Genomic DNA, 15,199 nt, shown 5'->3' on the forward strand with positions numbered 1-15,199 from the left:
TCTTTCTTGAGGAAAAAGAAAAGAAATTGTATCAGGAATTGCGTTCTAGGTTTTATTTGCGAAGAAGGATTTCATCTCCATGCACATTTATTTCCATAGTTTCAGCACCAAATTCCAGACCCATGCAAGAAAAACCAAACAAACCCACACTACGAAATGGAAAAAGAACATGTCATCATGGCTTGAATTCTATGTCGGGAGGTCCATGTCCGTGTCGCAGATCGCCTCTTCTGATGCTCCCATCTTCAGGCATCTTGAACCGAACTCCATGTTTGATCTGAGGTGGTCCCCCTCTCTTGTTATCGAACCCAAACTCCAAACCATCTCCAGGTCTGGGCATTGGAGGGCGCTTCATATCGAATCCAAACTCTAGATCATCTCCATTTTCTCTGGGCTCACGCTCCACCGGACGGATCTCGCGGCTCTTCTTGGAGGCTTTCTCATGCTGCTGCTTGTTCTTCTGCTGCTGCTTAGGCAAACGTCCACGGTTGCATATCCTCCCAAACACGCACGCCAAAGCCGACAGCACGAGGATCACCGCCAGCACTATAAACACCGTACCGAAAGATCCACTCGAACCAGAGGAAGTCGGTGGAGAAGTAGAAGAAGAAGGGTCGGGATACTGTTTAGTGAAAGTGTTTGGGTAAACAACGAGAGGTTGCTGGACCTGTTGCGGTTGATCTCCCATTTTGAATGTTATGCTTTAGATTTCGAAGAGATCTATGTATATAAATTTGGAGGATGAGATGTCGGGGGGAAGTTCCTTGAGTGGAGACTAAGGGACTTGTGGAACAAGTCATGCAAATATGCCCCCTTCCTCCCATCCCATCTCACACTGGGGGCTTATATGTATCATAGTAACCCCATTCTCTCTATAAAGTTTTTTTTTTTTTTGCTTTATGAAACAGAGGATAAGAGTTGAGATTAATTTTTAGGTGACGTTTCCGAGATATAATACGAAAGGAATCATGGTAATGGGTGTGAAAACAAGGGTTTGAATGGGAGAGAGAAGGAAGAGATTCTCTTCTTTAATAAAGGTTCCAAATCTGATTGCTTTGTCAGGAGAGAGAGTGAGATTTTGGTAATGTCTCTGAGGGGAGAAATATCCCATTTTACCCTTTTGTTTATTAGTATTATTATATACTCCTCATTCTTTCTTTAATCTTAACATTTTCAATGCCATAGTGCGTGTGTATATTTATACTCTCCTTTAGCAGCCAAATAAAAAATGTCTCCCATTATTACTTGTATGTTATATGATAAAAATACTGCCTCCACTATACCGTGAAGGCGCCTAACTAAATTAAATCAATCTATAAATAAACAAAAAAATTGTGTTAAAATGGAACCTTTTAATCGCATTTTTTTATTTAATAAAAAAAATATTGCCTACTCTTTTCATTAGGTCTAAATCGGGGGCTTCGGACATAGGGATCAGTGTTAAAGGCATTCCTTTTGTGTTATTTCATGCAAAAACATTTTGTCTCCTTGAATGTCTTCAATGGGTCACCCTTGGATTTTGATTACCATCTTCTTTTCCACAATTGCATTTTGATAATAGATCTGAATTAGTTAAATGATCTAACATCGTTATGCCCACATGTGTCGATAATTGAGGGTGGGGGGAATTTATTCCAATCTCCAGCTCCTCTCTAGTCTTTCTTTACCCAACGGAATCTCCCTTTGTTGCTTTTCCTTTTCTTCTTTTGATATTTCCCGCCGTCAAGCCGGTCCCATGATGGGCCTTTCTGCCCATCATTTCCATTGTGGGCCTACCTTTATATTCTTAGGCCCATTAAACCCATTTAATAATCCGCAGCATCCCAGCATTTTCTTCTTTGTCGGGATGCGAATTCTATTATTGCCTTGGTAGGTATGGACACGCAGCGGAGAAACAACGAGGAGTGTCACCCTGGGAAGATAAAACGAGAAAGGAAACCCTCCGGCGGAAATGTGGGGGATAACACGTGAATCACGTGCCGTAATTCTTTCAACTTAAAGTAAGAAAACACACGACAATTGAGCTGCCCGAGTTCTTCGTTCCCCTCACGTTAACGCACATACCGCGCGGATCAAACTCTCGCCGTTACAACCGTCGGATGAATCCCTTTAATACCTTTGCCTTATCAAATCTTTGATATCCCACTTTAATGTCTGAATCTTATCTTTTCTTAATGTCTGAATATATAGTCGAAGGGTCTTCAAGTTCAAGGTCTTAGCTTTTGCCCCCGTTGACTTCTGCGGTTCTTTCATGTGTAAGTCGGTGTCTCTCCGTTGATCATTCGAACGAATTTTCTAGCAAAAGAGATTATACAGAAACCGATGGGTGGAGGTGGAGTTTCGAGATCCGAGGAGAAAAGCGGCATAAAGTTCGTCAACTTGTTTGGTAACAGTTTGTTTCCGGAGGTAGCTGTATGGATCAATCAGAAGCTTCAAGATCCTATTAAGGTCAAGAACTAATATCCAAATCAATATGAACTACATATATAAATCAATGCTCATAACCGATTCTCAATAACCAAGTTAGAAATTAAGTATGGACTGACGCGTATCTTTGGTTGCAGGCGGAGTTGAAGAGAATGAGAAACGCGAAGGAGGAGCTCAGCTCGATCAAGTGTACGGCGGAGAGAGAGAGAAATAATGTGGAAAGAGATCAAGAGAAGGAACTGCAAGCTTGGAGAGATAATCCTTCATGGACTGATCAACCTCCTAAGGTGAAGGTATAATCAAGTTCATCATTCTTGATTATCAAATGGTGTATATGCCTTTTGATCCTGGCATGATGGGGTGATTTATATGTTTTGGAAGGTGAAAACACAAAAGGGTTCCTTCTGCCATCTGAACATAGAAGTGACTGTGGGATTGCCTCCTGATACGGTCTTCGACATTTTCACTCATCCCGACAACAAACGCTACTTCCGTAACATCAAGGTACCCCTACCCCTCTCTCTAACATATGTGTTTATGTGAATGGGGTCTGATGCATGAATATGTCAGGAGAACATATCAAGGAAGATTTTGATAAATGAGGAGTCGAGGCAGGTGGTGGAGGTTGAGCAAGCTGCTGCTTGGAACTTCCTCTGGTGGTCCGGAACCTTCCCCGTCCATCTCTTGGTTGACGAGAACAGAAAAGATTTCTCTGTAAGAAAACTCCCCATCCAAAAAAAGGAAGTATCTATGTTTTTTCTTCTTCCTAAAGTGATGGATGGAATGGAACAGTCAAAGTACAAGCAAGGGAAGACAATGTTCATGAAAGTGTTCGAGGGGTGCTGGAGAGTGGAGCCATTGTACGTGGACGAGCATCTGTGCGGAAAAGAGAAGCCCAAGACAAGAGAAGAGTACAGGAGGTGCAGCGGAGGGAGAGGAAGGATCGGATCAAAGGTGATAATGGATCAGATATTCCAGCCGTCGGCCCTTCTGACTCCGCCTCCTCTCTCTTGGTACCTACGGGGAATTACCGTGAAGACCACGGAGAGTATGATAGAGGACCTAATGTCTGTATCTGCACGTGTCCGCTCTGGTGGCTCATTCTCTCACTCCGGTCATTACCATCCTCTTCCTGATGACTCTGATTCCTCCTTCAACAACAACTCTGACGGCGTCGGACTCAACATCAAAGAGAGTTGGAGACTCTCTAGATCCAGGAAGAGGAGACGCAAGCGTTCCTCGGTTCTTTTTCGTTAAGTATGCGTTGTTAGGTATTATTAAAAAGCTTCCATTGTTCATATGAAAAATCATTCATACACATATTGAAACTCATACTCTCTCTTTTAATGTTTGCTTGCCAATGCTGTCGATAAATGTTAAATTCAGTAGATTGGAATCTCAGTTGCTGCGAATGGGCGATGAACAAGGGGAAGGTTACGAGATGCGCTGAACAAAAAAAAAAACCAGAAACCAACACATTCATTCCTCAAACCGTTCTTTGATTACAACATACCAACTATTTAAAAAAAACGTACACTTATAAGTACAAGTACACTTGCTCACAGCCAACAACCAAAACACATCCACAGAAGATGAAACTAAAACCAAAAACACCATCACTCTCTCTGTCTTCACGCCTGCACCAAAGGAAAACATCAGAATCCGAATGAAACCATCTCGAACAATTTTGGAGGCTATACCTTGTTCGCTATGTTGTTGGAAAGCCAGTCCAGACCTTCGTATAGCCCCTCACCGGACGTGGCACAGGTGCTTTGGATGTACCTGAAGATTGCATAGATGTGCATCCAATCAGAGGTCATGCTCCAAATTGTCGATTAATAAACGCCTTATTATGGGGGTTTTCATTTACCAGTGACGCTGACGAAGCGAATGGAGGCCAAGCTTATCGGTGATTTCTGCCGCATTCATGGCATTCGGAAGATCCTGCTTGTTAGCAAAGACAAGCAGCACAGCATCACGCAGCTCATCCTGCAATACCCCGGTATTAGCATTGGTCACCTTGTCTACACAAGCCAGCATCATTATGCTGAAAACTTAAGAATCCTTCTAATATAACATCAGTTGCTTGTGGTGCCAAAACCCCACACATACCTCATTCAGCATTCTGTGCAGTTCGTCCCTAGCCTCGACAACACGGTCTCTGTCATTGCTGTCGACAACAAAGATAAGACCCTGGGTATTCTGGAAGTAGTGCCTCCACAACGGACGGATCTGATGAGAAGCACATGATCAAAGCCATGTCAGATTATGTACAAACCACAAAGTTTCTACGTGCATGGAAGAAAGACAAGGTCTAGATAAGAACCTACAGATTATAACATGCAAAGAGGCTAAAAGTATACTCGAATATCATACCTTGTCCTGACCCCCAACATCCCACACGGTGAAACTGATGTTCTTGTACTCCACAGTCTCAACATTAAACCCTGTCAACAACATTCTGTTAACCACCGTGGCCTATACGGGTTAAATGATCTTTATGTTCACATTAGTGAATATTAAATGTCAACATGTGCGCCTAGGCAATGATGGAAGTAAAGCTTTGAACGAGGAACTAAATCCCGGTTGACTCTTACCAATAGTTGGAATGGTGGTCACAATCTCTCCAAGCTTGAGCTTGTACAAAATGGTGGTCTTACCAGCTGCATCAAGACCTACCATCAGAATTCGCATCTCCTTCTTGGCAAAAAGCCGACTAAAGAGCTTGGCGAAAGTCAGCCCCATCCTGCTTTACCTGGTGATCAAACGAGATACAGAATGAAATAGCGTATCATTACCTCATCCGCGTCACACATTATACGATTGTTTAAGATAGTCCCAAAATACTGGTTACCATAAATATCTTGTGTAAGGCTACTATAAATGAATACAACGAAATCAGGCAGATCCAAATAGAAGCAAGAGCGTTTTTGGAAGGTGAAAACACAAAAGGGTTCCTTCTGCCATCTGAACATAGAAGTGACTGTGGGATTGCCTCCTGATACGGTCTTCGACATTTTCACTCATCCCGACAACAAACGCTACTTCCGTAACATCAAGGTACCCCTACCCCTCTCTCTAACATATGTGTTTATGTGAATGGGGTCTGATGCATGAATATGTCAGGAGAACATATCAAGGAAGATTTTGATAAATGAGGAGTCGAGGCAGGTGGTGGAGGTTGAGCAAGCTGCTGCTTGGAACTTCCTCTGGTGGTCCGGAACCTTCCCCGTCCATCTCTTGGTTGACGAGAACAGAAAAGATTTCTCTGTAAGAAAACTCCCCATCCAAAAAAAGGAAGTATCTATGTTTTTTCTTCTTCCTAAAGTGATGGATGGAATGGAACAGTCAAAGTACAAGCAAGGGAAGACAATGTTCATGAAAGTGTTCGAGGGGTGCTGGAGAGTGGAGCCATTGTACGTGGACGAGCATCTGTGCGGAAAAGAGAAGCCCAAGACAAGAGAAGAGTACAGGAGGTGCAGCGGAGGGAGAGGATGTCAAAAGCGTTTAGGATGAAATCAAGAGATTGAGAAACTTTTTTTACAGATCCAAGTTATTTTAAAGCGCGAAAATCAGATCACACCAGAATCAACACCGAACAACATTGAAATCCTGGCGTAGTATCCAAAACTAAGTAATACAAACCCTCGATGGAAGCAAATGAGCCATAACTTAGCACTAAGATTGAGAACAAATGAGAAACGCATCCTAAGAAGTAAGAACTACACGAACACATCGCGCAAAATCGCACCTTCGCACCGGACTACAAAGATCTAGGCAAGCCAACGATCTAAAACCAGAATGCATGAACATAGATCCTGATCAAAGTGTACCTCTGAAGAAAGTTCCCGAGAGATCTGGGAGAAAGAAGGTGAGAGACCCCGCAATGACCAGCGAGAGCAGACGAAATTTGAAAGGCAGAGAAGCTTTGCGGCAACGCTAAATGTGCGACGCCGAAACGGAAAAGGGAGCCGTTTTTATACAGGAGGAGCACGAAAGGGGTACCGAATTCTCCGTCATGTTTTCCGAAGATTAACGGAAATGCCATTATAAAAGGAGTTACCGAAATGTCCTTGGACCGAGTGCGGATGCTCAGCAAGTATTCTGTGGTCCGACCAATCAGAAACCGCCACATCACTAAGTAGATGTTTCCTTTTGCGACATACCAGGACTACCCTTGGAAGACGCGGTGGCGGTGTATATGGCTAATGAGTCGTAGTCTCGCAGATGGTGTCCAACCAACAGAAAAGTGCCACATCACATGAAGTTAATTAAAAAAAAAGACACGTCACAACTGTTCTGAAATATTGACGACGACAGAGCTGAAACCGATCTCCCTCATGAGCTGATGTGACTTGGCAATTTCTCTTATTCGGATGGAGAGCTCAGATTCTCCGATCTCAGAGTAAAAGTTGGAAACTTGAATGTGAACTGAGAAATTATTGGGTGCAAGATCCAACAAGACAGTCGCTGCCCTTCTCCCGATTGCTTCTTTTCTATGCAACCGGCAACTCTGCAACAAAGAGCTCCAAGAAACGCAGTCAGATTCTACGGGTGGCGACTGCAGAAGAAGCTCTTCAGCTTTCTCCACCAAACCGGCACGCCCTAGCACATCCACCATGCAAGAATAATGTTTCCTTCCTGGAGAAATTCCATACTTTGATTCCATCGATTCGAACACCAACTGTCCTTCCTCCACCAGCCCCGAATGGCTGCACCCTGACAATACGCACAAGAGTGTGACTTCGTCCGGAACGACACCCTTTTGATCCATTTCTCTAAGCGTGTTAATGCAATCTCGTCCCATCCCATTTCGAGCATAACCGCTGATGATAGATGTGAAACAGAAGACGTTAGGGGAAGCAGTATCATCGAAAACCTTCCGAGATAGTTCTACCTGACCGCATCTTGAGTAACCCTCGATCAAAGAGCACGATACTGCGGTCTCAGTTGCATATCCTGATTTGACAGCGCAACAGTGTACCGATGTGAAGCTGGGAAAGCTTGGAGGGGCAGAGAGTGATAAGGCCTTTAGCACTGTGGAGAGAGTTACTTCATCTATTCCGATTCCTTCATCAATCATCAGACAGAACATCTCAATGACGTCTGAGGTGATCACACAATGCATCAGAGAAGTCATCAAAGAGTTACAACACTCGAGAGTTGGGGCAGGCAAAGTCCGGTAAACAGAGACGGAGCTCTCGACGTCGTTGCATTTTCCATACATGTCGATTAGGGCAGACTGGACATGAATACTCGAAGAAGTATCTAACCCCATTTTCAGAATATAACAATGTGTTTGCTTGCCAAACTGGGCATCGCCATTTCTGGTGCAGAAATTCAGAAATGCCACAAACGACCTTATCGACGGTCTCATTCCCCAGAACTGCATCCTTCTGAACAAAGCAACAGAATCGAGCAAGGACCCGTGATCTGCAAAGGCCGAAACAATCGAGTTCCAGGATATAACATCCATTTCAGGAACAGCTTCGAATGACTTCTTGGCTTCAATTAAACTACCACAAGAAGAGTAGAAGTCCACCAATGCATTAGCCACAAAGATATTAGAATCGGTCCATCCGGATTTAATCACACGTGAATGCAGTTGCTTCCCTTCATCGAATAACACATCATTACAGCAACCACGGATCATATAACAGTATGTAAGCCCATTTAAGGCAACACCTTCCAGTTCCATCCTACGATGGACTCCAAACAACTGCTCTGTGTCTCTGTTCTCTGAAAACCAACGTAATAACAGATTGCAGGCTGCAACATTTCTCACAGGCATTTCCTCGAACAACTTCAAGGCTACATCTTGAAGCCGCATGGACATGTGAAGACCAACAAGCGACGAAGCCACGAACAGATTTCCTCCAAACCCAAGCGAGATCACCCTGCAATGGACTTGAACTCCTTCTCTCCAGAACTCAGCATCGCTACATATACTCAGAACGGAAGAAAACGTCGAAGCGCTCTCTCTAACACCACCGGAGACCATCTCAGCGTAAAGTTCCATAGCTTGTGTAGGGCACCCATTGTGGCTATGACCAGAAATCACGAGGTTGTAGGAGACAACATCCCGTTCGGACATTCGATCGAACAGGTCTTGTGCATAGGTCAGGTTTCCGGACTTTATAAAACGGTCGATCTCTCGGTTATGCGAATAAACAACCTGATTAAGGTTTTCCTCAAGATAGGAGCCCAGCTCTAATGGAGCAGCAGCCATGGCTGGAGCAGGACACCGTTGTTGAGCTAACGACGCTAGTCTGCGAAGAGTGGGCACAACTTTGGCCTGAGACATGATATGTATCTCCGAGCTACAAATGCCAAATCGAGTTTAAGACAAGACAGGTTTCCATATCACTTGGTAACCAAACAAAAAGATGTCTGATCCCTCCATTGGCCATTTTAGCAGTTCATTTCCCGGAGTAAACGAGTATACCAGAAAACTAAATGTTGCAAGAACAGATCATCTTGTTCATGCAATGGAAATTTAACCATAACCCTATTGAAATCTTGCAGCTTCCTGTACATGTCTATGATTCAGATAATGTGGAAACTGATCCAAAGTAATTGTTCCCTGAAAATGGTAGCTGTCTATTCATGGAAGTTCCGCCATCTTCCGCAACCGTAGGGACTCACTGAGTGAACAAAGGAATTACCAATTAGTTATGTTAGTCATTCCCGTTCCGTAGAAACCCGAATGAAAGACGGACCTCAGTTTTAATCTGTGCTGATTTTGTACAGAAAGCGGAATGGGCTCCTAGGGGCGCAGTTAGGGTTTCGCGGCGCGAGTGCAAGGCCTTTACGTGGAGCCCAAATTCATACAATGGGCTTTGTTTTAGCCCACAAACGATCATCCAACACCCCCTCCCACTTCAGTTTGACGTCATGAAACGACCACAGATAGAACCGAACATTCTTAATCATTGATGAAAACTACATAGCATCCTCTCTAATATACGATGTCTCCCTCCTCAACGTTCCAAGTTCCAACTTTTTGTTAATTCTTTGTGCAAGATTAGTTTGAGTGCACCTTGTCTTTTGTCACTCACTCGATTAGTTCAACAATATAATATAATAATAACAATATAATTTTTTTCTCAAAAACCATTGCCAAAACTAATACTCTCCAGAGGATTCATATGAATGGCAATGTAGGCAAATGACCCACGGTTTTGAACCAATTAAAAAAAAAAAAAAGCTTTTATAATGAATCGATGCTTTGTCTGAAGAGAGATCCAACGCAGAGATTTTATACCATCTGTGGTCAATTTTGGAAGATGGAGAGAGGTTGAAAACAAGCAAGCGGGTACTAAAATTCTTCTGCAAGATAATTAATGGAAATGAGAGAAAAGGGTTGCCCACGGACCACCGATTTTTGATCCAACGAGAAAGAAATCAGCTTCCTTTGCAGATGATTAAACAATCATATCTTGAGGAATGTAATCGAAACATTTTCCAAGACTAGGAATGGCCGAAGAGAATCTTTTCTTCTTCGCCTTTTGACCGGAAAACGACGATCCTCCCCACTTGGAACGTCCTTCCTTGTGGGCTCTCTCAATAATAAATGATGGATAAAATCATATTAACATCTCCCTTAACTAGTGATCCTTCTTATATTAATTTTATTGTCGCTGTCTAATTTTGCACCTTGGAAACGTGGCCAAACTCTAGTCGTGATATAAAAAGAGTCAACCAATATTTTAGCCACCGCCATTAAAGTTGGGCATCCCAATGTGCCAAGAGTCAAACCCGAAAATAAATTATACGTCGCCACGTTATCTCGGGTTAATTATCTTAATCAATATTGTGATAACGGAAAGTAATTAATTAGCCGAGTAACTACGGTCCTCTTTCCATTCTGATCCGTCTAATTGGTGTTTAGTGCCCATCTTTGACTTTGACTCCTCCATCTTATATTATTATGAGCCCATTCCAGCACCCCTTTTCGCTTGTTCCAATAATATCGGCATCTCTAATTATTCTTTGTGTGATCTATATGTACCCATAAAATAAAAATAAATCCATATTTCTTTTTAATCAAGAGTTTTATCATGTCTTCGACCCACTTAACTACTCTGAATCCAGATTTAGTCTTTAATTACGCAATTAATTGTGTTCCTCCACTCTATTAGTGAAATTGAATTCAAGATTTTGAAATGAAGGTAAATAAATCGATATTTTACTATTTGAAAAGCTGAAAGGGCGTTCCGACCAATTTTTTTATAAATGGCCTTGGGTTTCTTAGGTTAAAATGTTTTACAAGAATATCATCATTTCTATTTGTTTTTTTTTTTTTTTTACACAATCAGGCTTCGTATGTATTCCGAGATATTCATGTGAATGGAATATTGCGTCAAATAAGCTAAACCGCGATAGTCGTTTTCGTGTGATGATTTATACAAACTGTTAAGAAGGGCATTAGATTGATGCATAACTCTTCCTTTTGGTTTTCCCTAAAAGCACGAAGAAACATGAAAGGAAGGACCACACGGGCTCAGGAGGAGCAGAGAGACAACTTTGAGATCGAACCTGACTTTGGGGGAAATTTTATAACATAACGAACAAAGACAATGTCTATGTTTCATGGACCACCACACAGGACCACTTCACTCACATTAACTTACAACCAACATATACACTTTGCCCGATGATGATGTCTACGTCCCCAGATTCTGGGTTTTATGGACGTGCGTCAAAATTTCTTTCAAAACAAAAATCAAATAAATAAAAACGAGATACCACGTGGAGGTTGAAAATAGTAATAATCAACCATGTCTCGTCTAGTCTGCTGTCTCAGGTTGATCGTCTCTTTTTTTTTTATCGTTACAAAAACATATACACGTTTATGTACAAAACAATAATAAAATATGCATTTCGTTATACATAAGGTTTTGCACATATATGAGTGACGCGTATACAATTAAGAATAAACTCCAACAGATTAATCATTAGATCGGAATGAAACCATCGAGAGCCATGATAGGTGCGTCCCAATAACACTATTGTTCCCCCATAATTTCAACGTTTCATTTTATCAAATTTATTCCTCGATCGTGATAATCTTTGTATATAAAAAGACATACCAATTCTCATATATATTCTCAATAAAGCCTTTAATTTTTCAGCTATTTTTACACAAATTGCATGTCCACCGACTTTTTTTGGGGGGGTTGAAAAAGAAAGGTTTTTTTTTTTTAATATAACAAGTGTTTTGGACGACCCAACGAGTCATTAATTATACACACGTCATATATATATATATATATATATATATATGCTAGTAACTTGTAAGGGGCGACGAGGCTGAAGAACCCCAGACAACACATATATATCCCCGTTTTCCGTTGCTCTACTACACTCATAAACTACATATATATGGATCAAAATATCTAATATAAATAGCTGCGTTTTTTTGTGTCCATGTCCAATAAGATATTTTTGCCTTCATATGTTTAAACCTTCGGGGGAGAAGACGCAACAAATACATCCAAGAGACAACCCAGCCCCATCGCCTCAGCAGGTGTGTTATACTAGTTCATGATCTTGTCTTATAAATCTGTGCTCTTGTATGGTTGTTCATATACTTGGTCTGTTTTGTTTACTTAATAAACCAACGATTGGGATTAATTCATGAAAATAATGTCAGTACACAATATTCCCTAGCTTGTAAAACTATCATCATTATTACCTGTTGAGATAAAATAAAAAGCCCCGAAAATGGATGGATCAACGAACTTTCTCTTGAGATAAAATAAAAAGCACGAGAAATCCGATAAAGGTTAGGGGTCACTCGCCATTTTCATTATTACCTGTTGGAGTCGAGAAAAACTCTAAATAACGCACTCCATTATTATTTGGAGTATTGTTTGATGGTTCAAACTTATAATGATTTATCTGTGAATTGACGACAAATTGTTGTCTAGCGTTAGCCACTGGGAGACCGAGTTTGTCCAAACCATAAAGAATAGTCACTTTGTGTATATATTTTGTACAAGCAGCTAACAATATTAGCAACATAAATATCATGCTTAGCATAGATAAAAGAGAAACGACCATCAATATATACTCAACATCCATATATATTACTGAATAATCGGTGGATGAGATTGATTAGGAGCACGGTGCTCCCGTAAACCGAGGAACAACAGAATAAAACCAAGTGAAGAACAGTAAAGGTGCATGAGATATTAATTCGTGAGGGAGAATCGTGTCGGCCACCGTCTTCTAAAAAAGTGTGTAGGCCGTCCACGGTGCACCCTCTCCCGTCACAGAACGAATATTTTGCTTCTACTTTCCATTTTTCCCCTTTAACTACAATTGAACTTTTATTAATTTATTTAGCTTTTGAATTTTGAAAAAGACACCTGGACGAGTCTCCGGTAAATTTTGATAATGATAGTATTCTAGATGACTAATACTACCATCTTATATATATATATATTTAACATAATATTATGTCTTGAATAAAATTTATGATGGTTAATAGTTGTACGGGTCGTTTTTGTAATGCCAATATTGACGTTGTGACAAATTACACTATGCAAGATATTACTTTATTGATATGCATATTGAATACGATTATCAGAAGGTAAATACAATTGAACGGAGAAAGCAAAAAGGTGTGCGTGCGTACGAAAGGCAACCTCTTTTCTCTTTAATGTTTAGCCAAAGACCATCATAAAATCGAAAGAAATTTGGCATTTTCGGTAATTGAAATGGTTTTCTAACAACGTTTGAACATTTAAAATTACGTAGATGATATATGTTGACATGTGTTTGATATATCGAGTTATAGTGGCGGTAATACACCCATCCCACTTAGGCGTGGGTTCAAATCTCCCTAGTATGAGATATCGGCCCATTAACAAACAAATACGGTGGAAGTACATTTTATTAACGCATTGACTCACTCACGTTGTTTTTTTGTCCATGATTGTGTTTATTATGTTACCTGCTCAAAATACCGTGTGATACATTATATTTATTTTTATATGGTTTATAGTTATAATATATATATATATATATATATATATATGCATGGTTTGTCGCACGGAAAAACTTGCACGTATGACAATAATAAAAAAGTTACCCACATTGTTTGTGGTCGAGGGACTAACGAGTTGATCCAAATGACCTTCACGTCAAACGTTCGATCTCGCAGTGGGGAGGGAGATCGAGGCGTATTTAATTTCGTCCCTTTCCAAGAAGCCGTCGCCGAGATGGAAGAGCTCCGGAGAGGTGGTGGTTGGTGGCCCATGTCCCACGTCCCATGCTCGAGCCACGGGTTAGGAGAGTGAGGCGTGGTTAGGTGCGCAGCGTGCGCTTTAAAGGTTGTTCCCGAACCCAAAGAATGTAAGTTGGACGGAAGGTTTAGATGAACCTACAGGTTAACAAAAAATAGTAATAATAAAAAAAAAGTTAAAATTGTTAAAATAGAAACAAAATATAGAGATTTGATATGATTGATAATAATTAAAGACAATGATATTGTATCCATTATTATTCTCCATCATATCTCAAATATTATTTTACTCCCATCACATATTCATTTTTCCATTTTAACAGAAATGTTGGGAGCATCCGATCAAAAGAAAAAAGAAAAAGAAAAAATCAGTTAAAAACAACTCATTTTATGTTTACCGCTAATAGTTTTTTGGTCGGAATTTGCATGTTCTATGATTCCGGGAACCATAGAAAAAAAAATTATAGATACTATTGTCACTAATAAAGTTTTATATTATATTTAAAAATATGCCCCCATGGATTTCTTAAGCGTTTATATCATCTTTAAAATATAATATCAATGGGTATGTTTAGATTTAACTTATCGACAAATATGCAGCGTTATACATCATCATTGAAATGATTTTATGGCAACAATTGGGGTTTGAATCTTTAAAGTACATATGCATTATTTAATACAATTTTAAGATATATAGTATAATAGCTATATATATACACGTGTGTGTGTGTGTTGATTCTTTTCATTGTTCGACTAGGATCAGTGTTCAAATTTCTCTGTGTGTAAAATAGAATAAAATAAATGTTATTTTTCAATTTTTGATCTAATTTTTCTAAAAATATGAAAAACATTAGAAAATATAGAAAAAAAAAGTTACTTATGAATAATAGGGAGAATACTTGGGACAAGTCTTCTGTCACAATTAAGTGGTGTTGGTGGAATAGGTCAAAATATCCAAACAAACACTAGGGACCCTTGATTGTCTAATACACATTAAGACCAACTACTAACGAGCACGTTAAACGCATTCAACTCTATAGTAAGAATTAACGGAATGATTGATGGTCTCTCTCCACCGATCATGCATGTACTATATACATGCCCAACTCTCTATTATCACTTTAATTTAAGGAAGGAGGACATAATCATGCTACTTCGTTAATCATATATAAAATGTAAAACATAACCAAAAGAATGGTTCCACTATATATTTCATTTTTTGGTCAAACCAGGAAATTCACATGGGCCTTCGGCCCAAACTACATCTCCCTGGACCCGGGAGCAGCCTTTGAACACACAGCCTTTGGCTATGCCTCTCCCTCCCCGCATACCTAGATTCGAACCCCTGACCTGGAAGAGGAACACCCTCACTTCCAGTCCAGATACCACTCGACCACAGACATGTGGGTCACTATATATTTCATTTTATTATATATAATACCAATAATTTGAGTTATCCTTCATTACCCAAATACTGTAGGGTAATATATATATATATATATATATATATATATATATATA

The 15,199-nt window shown here is 40.3% G+C and overlaps 5 protein-coding genes across 8 annotated transcripts; 2 read left to right on the top strand and 3 right to left on the bottom strand.

Moving 5' to 3' along the window:
• Nucleotides 1-26: 26 nt before the first annotated feature.
• LOC104822151 lies at nucleotides 27-949 on the bottom strand. Its single transcript, XM_010553281.2, has one exon. It carries the CDS (start codon nucleotides 686-688, stop codon nucleotides 176-178), a length of 513 nt encoding a protein of 170 aa, XP_010551583.1. The 5' UTR covers nucleotides 689-949; the 3' UTR covers nucleotides 27-175.
• A 974-nt stretch (nucleotides 950-1,923) lies between these two features.
• On the top strand, nucleotides 1,924-3,815 carry LOC104822153. Of its 4 annotated transcripts, XM_010553288.2 has the most exons (7): nucleotides 2,080-2,094; nucleotides 2,191-2,255; nucleotides 2,394-2,448; nucleotides 2,565-2,720; nucleotides 2,809-2,931; nucleotides 2,998-3,141; nucleotides 3,220-3,815. In XM_010553288.2, exons 4-7 carry the CDS (start codon nucleotides 2,580-2,582, stop codon nucleotides 3,682-3,684), a joined length of 873 nt encoding a protein of 290 aa, XP_010551590.1. In that variant the 5' UTR covers nucleotides 2,080-2,094; nucleotides 2,191-2,255; nucleotides 2,394-2,448; nucleotides 2,565-2,579; the 3' UTR covers nucleotides 3,685-3,815. The 4 variants fall into 4 exon arrangements, with proteins under 4 accessions (XP_010551588.1, XP_019059043.1, XP_010551586.1 ...); XM_010553286.2 differs by lacking the exon at nucleotides 2,080-2,094 and adding an exon at nucleotides 1,924-2,000 and having other exon boundaries at nucleotides 2,191-2,448; XM_019203498.1 differs by having other exon boundaries at nucleotides 2,016-2,255; nucleotides 2,317-2,448.
• Nucleotides 3,816-3,886: 71 nt separating this feature from the next.
• LOC104822152 (ADP-ribosylation factor 2-like) lies at nucleotides 3,887-6,387 on the bottom strand. Its single transcript, XM_010553282.1, has 7 exons — nucleotides 6,261-6,387; nucleotides 5,025-5,182; nucleotides 4,804-4,874; nucleotides 4,540-4,659; nucleotides 4,298-4,416; nucleotides 4,128-4,209; nucleotides 3,887-4,064 (listed from the first exon to the last, which is right to left on the bottom strand). Exons 2-7 carry the CDS (start codon nucleotides 5,170-5,172, stop codon nucleotides 4,059-4,061), a joined length of 546 nt encoding a protein of 181 aa, XP_010551584.1. The 5' UTR covers nucleotides 5,173-5,182; nucleotides 6,261-6,387; the 3' UTR covers nucleotides 3,887-4,058.
• LOC109117023 lies at nucleotides 5,359-5,943 on the top strand (the record flags this gene model as incomplete). The annotated part of the gene is made up of 3 exons (XM_019203479.1): nucleotides 5,359-5,487; nucleotides 5,554-5,697; nucleotides 5,776-5,943. Coding segments are annotated over 3 exons (441 nt in total), but the record flags the coding sequence as incomplete, so codon positions are not given.
• Nucleotides 6,388-6,503: 116 nt separating the features above from the next.
• LOC104822154 (pentatricopeptide repeat-containing protein At1g74600, chloroplastic) lies at nucleotides 6,504-9,104 on the bottom strand. Its single transcript, XM_010553289.1, has one exon. The coding sequence runs from the start codon at nucleotides 8,729-8,731 to the stop codon at nucleotides 6,716-6,718; it is 2,016 nt and encodes a 671-aa protein (XP_010551591.1). The 5' UTR covers nucleotides 8,732-9,104; the 3' UTR covers nucleotides 6,504-6,715.
• Between the last annotated feature and the right edge of the window lie 6,095 nt (nucleotides 9,105-15,199).

This window comes from Tarenaya hassleriana, unplaced genomic scaffold (assembly GCF_000463585.1).
Source record: "Tarenaya hassleriana unplaced genomic scaffold, ASM46358v1 Cleome35, whole genome shotgun sequence".
Classification (NCBI taxonomy): domain Eukaryota; kingdom Viridiplantae; phylum Streptophyta; class Magnoliopsida; order Brassicales; family Cleomaceae; genus Tarenaya; species Tarenaya hassleriana.